The 8,609-nt window shown below is 37.4% G+C and overlaps 1 protein-coding gene across 1 annotated transcript; it reads right to left on the bottom strand.

Moving 5' to 3' along the window:
• Nucleotides 1-2,065: 2,065 nt before the first annotated feature.
• LOC128384236 (E3 ubiquitin-protein ligase TRIM39) lies at nucleotides 2,066-8,609 on the bottom strand. The gene is made up of 14 exons (XM_053343783.1): nucleotides 8,469-8,609; nucleotides 8,074-8,329; nucleotides 7,579-7,838; nucleotides 7,216-7,320; nucleotides 6,484-6,579; nucleotides 5,533-5,766; nucleotides 5,240-5,387; nucleotides 3,768-3,815; nucleotides 3,533-3,559; nucleotides 3,361-3,425; nucleotides 2,888-2,998; nucleotides 2,634-2,752; nucleotides 2,302-2,398; nucleotides 2,066-2,218 (listed from the first exon to the last, which is right to left on the bottom strand). Exons 1-14 carry the CDS (start codon nucleotides 8,607-8,609, stop codon nucleotides 2,066-2,068), a joined length of 1,860 nt encoding a protein of 619 aa, XP_053199758.1.

Here is an 8,609-nt window from a genome sequence, read left to right as displayed (position 1 = left end):
AAAATAAAGCTAGCTGTGTTTGAGTGCCTGTTGCAGTGTAGCTACTTCCTGGTTAGCAGGATTCCAGAGGATTTACTTTATAACCGCTGATTGAGATATCTGAAAGTGGCCTGACAGACTGGTTTATTGTAAGCCGGTTTGCTCTATTGTGTGTACAGGTGAACATGGGAGTCTTTTGCAGTGTCATTCAGACAGTGAAATAATAACTTGCGTGTGTTCTCTATTTATTGAAGTATGGGGTATGGCAATAATGTAATTGTTTGCTGTTATTTCTACAGTCCTCCTCAGAGGTGTTTGGTTGATTGTTGTTTTTGTTTTTAATTATTGTACGGTGTTTTTGTTTGACTCATTCATGTAATTTTATTTCACTCATTTTATTTGATAATTGTGTATAATTGATTTTGTTTGAATATTTTTCAATGAAGTTGTCCATTGACGACAAGTGAGAGTCTTGGTCTTGTGTTTTTAAAATGCAGCAGCTGGCTCACCCAACTGCAATTTTTCAATCTCTTAAAATAGTAGTTTGGCATTTGGCATTGGAAATATACTTATATTTGCTTTCTTTTTTTGGTAAGAGTTAAATGCAAAGATCAATACCATTTAATACCTTTTATTTTAAATATAAAGCTACAGTTTCATCTTTACAAAATCGTTTTGGTTTTATTGGCTGAGGCAGTGACTTCTTGGCATCATCTTGTCCCTGCGAGGCAACCTGCCAGGACTCCAGAAACAGTCCCAGTATGTCATTTATTTTTTATAATATTAATAAACTCCAACATTTAGAGTTGAAGTGTGTAGGATTTAGCTCTCAGTTAAAAAAGAATGGACAACAACAACAATAATAATAATACAAGTAAAAAGCCCTGTACATTGATATTAATCATAAAACATAATTTCTATTTGGTCGGATGGTTATTCTGATCAAGAACAAAGCTATTCTAAGATCCTTAATATTATGCTGAAGTGGACGAAACTACACAGGTGTCAGCTTTACTAACCAATACACCATCGAGTTAAAAGAGTGATGGGCCCAAAATAATCAATGCAGCTTACTACTGGAGCTCTGCTTGATAGGGTTGATCCGATCCAATGCGTTGAGCAATAATGGATACTCCCTGATCTGACAATTTCAGTCTAAATCGGTTGCGACAGTGTCAATACGCCATCTACAGGCTACATGCTGGCATTGCACCCCTGATTTTGGATGAACATAAGTTATAAGAAGAAGCAACCTCATGTTTTCTTATGATAAAGGGTTGATTATATTAAAATAACAGAGTTCGTTTTCTTAAGCTAACGAAATAATTAACTCGCATTTAGCTAAGCATTAAAAAAACAGCATGCATGACCGTTTTGGACTTCTCTTCCTTTTTAAATGTATTTAAAAATTTGATACTTGCCCTTCTAGTAAAACACTTTGCAATTGTGTTTTAGTTGGTGTGTGTTTAGGACAGAGGGTCGTTTGTCTACAGGAACAGCGAAGACATGAAGAAATGTGTCTTTCCACAGATGTAACAAAGCTGCCCCCTGCTGTTCAAACTATTAAACTACAGCAGGAGAACAGTTTTTAAACACTAGTAAAGAAACGCTCTTTTCCATAAAAACTTTAAAAAACATATTTGTAACTCAAAAAATATATTTTATTCATAATAAATCATAATTTATAATTTCATTTTACAAAATTATAAAATTACTAAAATTACAAAAGTAGTAACAATGACAATCATTTTGGAAATTATACCCCAATATTTTCTTTTTTTTTTCTAGTAGTTTGGTATCTTTAGAACAAATGTACATAAAGAAATTATTATTATTATTATTGTTATCATTGCATTAGTAAAATTCAAATACAAATGTCTTATCATTAAATGTGATTGTTTTAATAAAAGTAATCATCTGTAGTAATAAACTGTTCACAGTAAGACACCAACATCTGCCCACAAATGAATATAAGGTACATATTTATATATAAAAAAAGACCAAGAACTTTTATACAGAGAAACTATCAAAGAGAAGAAAAAGAAATACATCATGAAAACAAAATAAATAACTTGCAGGTGTCTGATCACTCTGTCATGTTTACTGGTGTGATAATCAGTGGCCCATCGTTCTTTCCAGATTTATTCGTACAGGGGCTGAAGAACGGGTAGATGCATTCATTGAACGTGTCATTGAAGGTGTAGATGTGCACTTTAACGTCAACGTTGTAGAAAGACACCTGAGAAAAAGAGAGAGGAAAATATAGCATGCGATGCTACTGTGATGAACTTCCATATTTGAACTGTATTTTCCATACTGCACCTGTCCTTTCTCAAAGTCAACAAATATCCCAATCTTATTGGGTCGGAGGTTCAGATGGACGTCTGTGCAGGGTTCAGTTCGGAAGTGGTACTTGTTCCTGAGGAGGAAAAGATAGAAAATAAAGCATTTAAAGTTTTACATAATTTCTTTCTTTCTTTCTTTTTTTTTAAGCATTTCATGATCTTCCCATTTTCCCATTGCTTTTATTACAATACATAATGATCAATATGTGTAGATGAATGTAGGTGAAATCACATTTGGTGTCAGAAGCTCTTTAGTCAATTTAACATGTCATATTTTGGGTTTGACTGATAACGGATGGCAAAACTCACTTGTCTCTCAGGCTGAGGAACCAGTATCCGTTGTTTGGGGTAATTTCAAACTTCCCCTTCCTGTTGATTGATTGCTTGGCTACCCCCAGATCCCAGTCTGTTTTCCCACCCACCTGCACCTGATCACAGGTATTAAAAAAACATTTTAGGAGATCAAACGCAATAACATTTGAAAGGCAGTGTTTTATATATTATTTGGTCATGCTTTGTTAGGTTGTGATCATTGTCTTGAACAAAATGAGGAGGCCTTGTACCTCCCAGTAGTGTCTCCCAGAGGAAATTGCCTCCCTCCCGAGGACACAGACTACTCTGTCAAACCTCTCTGCGTTTTCTGGAAGCAGCTGGTGTCGATCTGCACACCTCACCTGTAGAAAGACAGTTTGTCAGTGCCAAACCTCATATGGACATGACACAATTAGTGACTAACAAGGCAAGTCAGGGAAATAATGGATACTTCAGAAGGACAAGACAACTCTGTCAACATAATCCAACCATGTGATTTATGCACACATGAAAAAAGGCAGTAATATGGATAAATTTGCCTTAGAAAAAAACAACAACAGACCAAGAATTTTATCAGGATTTCGAGACACACTTTAAAGATTTTAAAGAAATATCATTTTGAATCCCTCAACTGCTTGGACCCTGAATGATTAACACTCTTTTTTCTAAAATAACTCTCAATGATCATTTACTACATGCTGTAATAATTTGTGATATGTCTCACACTCTTCATGTCCTCTGACAGAATCAGTCTGGGATGGGCAGTATTGGAGTCCAGAGTTACATCCACTGTGTTAAAGGAAGATGAAAAAGGAAAACGTTCAATTATTTGATATTTAATAATCTCTGCAATCTGACTTTGTGTCCATAGTATTATAATTGGAGTCAAAACACACCTGCATACTCTTGTATCCTCTTTATCCCTGACGAAAAAACAAGAATGTTTCATGAAAATAGGACAATGTTAAAAGTCATTAATGCAATGTATACATTCATGTTATTAACCAGTCATTTAACTGTTAAAGGTGGGATGGTTAGTGCCACTGGTTTGTGTCTGCATCTCAATTCACAGGTTTATGTATAAACCTTTATCATTAGCCTATTTACGGTGGATTTTGAGTTGACACTCACTGGGCTGTGTTCGGACCGGACTGGGTTCCACTGGGGCAGCAGGAAAACCTAGAGGAACAAGAAGTCATGCATCAGGAACTAAACACATATTCATATTGAAGTTTAATACACAAACTATTGAACTGTTTTGGAGAAAAGTGATAAATTGTAAAAAATGTTCCATATGATTGGTGCCTTGAAGAAGTCTGGGGTAATATAAATTAATTGCAGTTTGTAATTCAATATATCAACATAGGCAGCTCGTTCTTAGCTCTACCACCAGAGGGCAGTAATGCTTTCTGACAGATCTGTTGTGTTGTTTTGCTCAAGGACACCTCAGCTGAATCTAATGGGTGTGCTAGAACTGTATAATGGAAAAGTGCCATAAACTGTGATTTTTTGTCTTGAAGAAGGGTGGATTTTTCATTAAGCAAGCTGTGGAGGAAGAGTCATGATCATTTTAAAAACATGAGGCTTGCAATTTTTTATAGTTTTCTAATTGTCAACAAATCTCATGTGCAGAACTAAACAACAAATTAATGAATCTATTTATAAGTGTTGTGTCTGCTTCCAAAACCCAATAAACCTCATACCTCTGTGCCAAAAACACCTGTTGTTGTCCAAAAATATGTCAAAAACACTGTTGCATTGTGTCACATGTTCCACCACAAATAGTTTGGTCACATTGGTTTGTAAAGATGGCTCCAAAAATAATAACAGGGATCATGTTTTCAGTTTCTGGAGAGTTGTTGTGGGTGAGGCGGATGTTATTTGAGAAATGCACAATGTAGTACAGAGCCAAAAAAGTTGTGAAATATAGCATAACAAGGAGGTGAAGGTCTGTAAACATAAACTGCCAGTACATGAACAATGGAAACTCTACTCTCCAGAAACTGAAAATGTGATTGCCGTCATTAGTGTTTGGAGTAATTTCTAAACAAACTAATACAGAGGTGTCCAAACTATGCGGCTGCAGGTTTTCAATCCAACCAAGCAGGAGAACACCAGGCTTGAGTCATTTAATCAATTTATCTCAGTCTCTCAGATTGGTCGAAACAAAAATCTGCAGGCACACGCCCCTTTATCGAGTAGTTTGGATATGCCTTAACTAATGCAATGTATTGTGGTGAAGAAACATGTCACCCAGTGCAATGGTGTGACATGTTGTTTAATAGTTTTTAGACAACAGAGGTGTACAGCACAGAAGAATAAGATACATCAGTCTTTGTAGTAGGATCATTCATTCTCCACATATGAGATTTGTTGACAATGAGAAAAATATGGTAAATCACCAGCCATAAAATCAGGAAAATATTCATTTGGGATATGAAACTGTTCTTTTGACAAGAGATGTTGGCTATTAACGAACAATGACCACTTTTTTTACTAATGTTTCTACAGTATTTTAGGGTAAAAACTGAGTGAGCTAATGATCTTTCCAGTCAAATGTCATCATTGTCATTAACTTATGTTTGTGTTTGGCATCGAATTACCTGTTTCTATGACACTCTTCAGATCTTGTTGGAACCTTTCCACCAGCGCTGCCAGTGACCTGTAGATGCTCCCTGTTCCCAGGTCAGAGTTCACTGACACTGCAGACCAGTCTTTGGCAGGCGGTGGACTAGAGAAGATGGGGAAGGTCTAGAAAGTAGATAAAATAGATAAAAACATGTCAAATAAGCCAGTAGAACCTACAATGTTTGCTGTATGTAAGTATATTAACACCTTGTGAAAATTTCCTCAACTCATGTATCATCAAATTTAACCTCATTATATCATCACCAACCTTGACACAGTGTATGAGATCTTCTGATTTGGCAAGCTGTGCAAGGGCATTTTCTCTCCTCCGCAGTTCTTCGACCTCCAGCTCCAGCTGCCGTATCATGGCATCAGCCTGGTGCTCGGCTGCCCTTCGACTCATCTCCAACACCTCCATCTGCTCAGCCTGGGAGCGCTCGATGGCAGACACCAGAGCCGAGAACATACACACACTGCCTGCTGTCTCCCGCTCTACCGCCAACTAGGATTAGATGTGCATGTATTGTTCATGACTCTTATGATTTGGATGGAAGACAGTGTACACTTTTAACTTGAAGATGGTGTTACGCCTAAAAACAGATGAAAATATGCAGTACAAACTGGCAAATTGTAAAGAAATGCATGAGAAATGTGGGTGTAGCCTCATAAATTTGGGTGATGTCCCGAAAAGATTTGGGCGAAACTCCCAGGATTGTGTTAAACCCCAAGAATGATGTCATCAGTACTGCAAATTAAGGAATTATAATAAATTTTTTTTTAAATTATTATTAGAGACAAGATCAAAAATTTTAGCTAAACTCAAAAGTTAGATATAACCTTTTCAGATAAAACCCTAAAAAGTTGGAATGAAATTAGAAATTGATAATTGGATTTGGGTAAAATCTCACAAGATGAACCCTGGCTATTTGGTCCAATATTTGGTAATTGGGGGCGGGGGGGGGCATAAAAACTGTTAAATGTAGCAAAATAACAAAAATTTGGATTGGCCCAACAAACCCGTTGGTATTTACCCAGTAAAACCTGGGTAAATACTTCAAAAACTGGATAAAACCCTGAAACATGGAGAAAATTTTTTAAATGAAGAAAACATGAAAATAGAGTCAGAGTGTGTGTTTCTCACGAAGAGTTGATAAATGGCTGGCAGGAGGATTTACAGGTTTGTTTTTCACTGTGGTATGTATGTATGTGTTTGACTTACTTCCAGTTCATTCACTGACATTCTGATCTCTTCGATCTTTCTGATTCTTTGTCTGATCATCTCCTTGATCTCCTGCTCCGACGCACTGAGCTGTACCTATGCAAATACACAAAGCATTTCTGTAGCTTTCCATCCAATGCAACATTAATTCTTGTTTGAGTGAAAGCAGGGGCGATTCTAGGATCAGACCTTTAGGGGGGCTCAGCTCCTAATGAGAATTTGACATACAATGCCCTGCAAGTGTTCAAACCCCCTACTAAATAATTCATTTTACCGGATAACGTAAATTACATAAGACATAGTAATAATAATGATGATTCAGAAAAAAATCTGATTTCTGAAGATAGTTAATGAACCCTGAGGGAAACACAATATTAATGACAGAACTATCCAAGGTTCACAAAATAATTGAAGTTGTATAAAGTGATTTTTAGGAGAAAAGAAACCCAATAATACTTTACTCATTTTTAGGGGTGCTTAGATCAAATTTAGGGGTTCTTAAGCACCCATTAAAAAAGGTCTAAAATCGCCACTGAGTGAAAGTAACTTACTGTGTTGTGACCTTCTTAAATTAAGTTGGTTTGGCTCACATTTACAAAAATGAGGAACTTGCTATCAAATCAACAATCAACAATCCCCTGCTGACTCATTGTTTTTCCTCATTGAATCAAAAGCCATTGTCTGAATGATTCACTCTGAACATCATTCTGTTCCTCTGTTTTATTCCCCTACCTTGGTTTGCAACCATTCGTCTTCAACAGTCACTGTGTCATGATCGGGGTGGTCCTCAGTCTCACATTCAGGACAGATACACACTCTGTCTGTCCTACAGTAAATCTGAAATCAATGACGGAGTAAATATAAACAAATAAACCTCATTTCAACAGCAAAACAAAATCACACATAATTGTCACTTATTTCTCAATGAGTTGTAATAATAATTCAAAAGATCTGCGTTTTATTCATGGTCGCCATTTCTTGCGATGACGACTATCTTAATTTACCAGTACGTCACAGGTTATGTTCCTCCTAGCATACTGAACTCTGAAAGGCTAAAAATCAATGACAGATTAGTTATAATGTGGGTAAAATTACCATTATTCCCCTGTGGTGGATGTCACAGACAGGGAGGTCGTTGCTGCTTGCAGCCCCACTCACAGTAAATCTTCTCCGGCTGTTGGATCGGGAGTAAGGTTTAGGAGGTGGAAGAGGTCTGGAGGTGTGGTTCAAGGCCGAGATTGGACTATGATCTGGTAACGAAGAACCCAGTAAGGTGTTGCTGGGAGGTGACAACAATGCCAGGGTAGGTTCACCTTCCAGGGTAGAAGACAGAAAAATCAAAACACTGAATTGTGCTGAATTGTGCTCTTCATCCCTCAAAAACCTTCCAAACAGCTGCAGAACTAAAGACTAAAACTAAAGCCAAAGTACAGTCTCATAGACCATCAGTGTCTTTCTAAAAGTCTTAATTGTAATGATATATTTGGTAAACCATTAATAACTAACCATCTAAAATTCAGAAAAGGCTGATACTGACCCCATACATAAATGTTGGTCTACCCTTAAACCATAATTCATTCATTCTCTTGCCTTGGGTTTGAGCCTCATAAGTCAGCGCCATGGATGTCTTTGGTAAAGGTTGTGGCATCTTCTTCCGCAGTTCATAAAATAAATCCTCTCGTATGCCTTCTTCTCTTCCTCCTCCTTTCCCTCCTCTCTTCTCCCTCCCTCCTCCTCCTCCTCCCGTCATCGATCTGAACTGCTCAGTGATCTCACGCAGTGTCCTGTTGATCTGGAGGTCTGGCCGCTTTTGGAAGGTCTTCTTACACAGAGGACACTGGCAAACCTGCGAGAGGAAGGATGGGTGAAGGTGGGGAGAAATTAAATAAATAAAAGAAAGAAATAAGTTGTGCAACTGTAGAAGAAACAAAGACACCAATGGGTGTAGGAGCAAAGAAAGAATCAACAAAGATAGACGCACACACCTTAGATCCATCCCAGTATCTGCTGATGCAGGCCATGCAGAAGCTGTGGCCACATGGGGTGGATGAAGGATTATTGAATACATCCAAGCAGATCGAGCACTGGAACTGCTCGTCAGACAGAAAACTACCATATAAGGACAT

Source organism: Scomber japonicus, chromosome 22, assembly GCF_027409825.1.
Source record: "Scomber japonicus isolate fScoJap1 chromosome 22, fScoJap1.pri, whole genome shotgun sequence".
NCBI lineage: Eukaryota > Metazoa > Chordata > Actinopteri > Scombriformes > Scombridae > Scomber > Scomber japonicus.
This window is presented reverse-complemented; position numbering and strand designations above follow the sequence as displayed.

Coding starts and splice junctions, on each gene's coding strand:
- LOC128384236 (XM_053343783.1), bottom strand. CDS start 8,609: ATGTCCTTATATGGTAGTTTTCTGTCTGACGAGCAGTTCCAGTGCTCG. Junction 5,388..5,532: donor ATCTCATACACTGTGTCAAG/GTTGGTGATGAT, acceptor TCTACTTTCTAG/ACCTTCCCCATCTTCTCTAG. Junction 2,219..2,301: donor TTGACTTTGAGAAAGGACAG/GTGCAGTATGGA, acceptor TCTTTTTCTCAG/GTGTCTTTCTACAACGTTGA.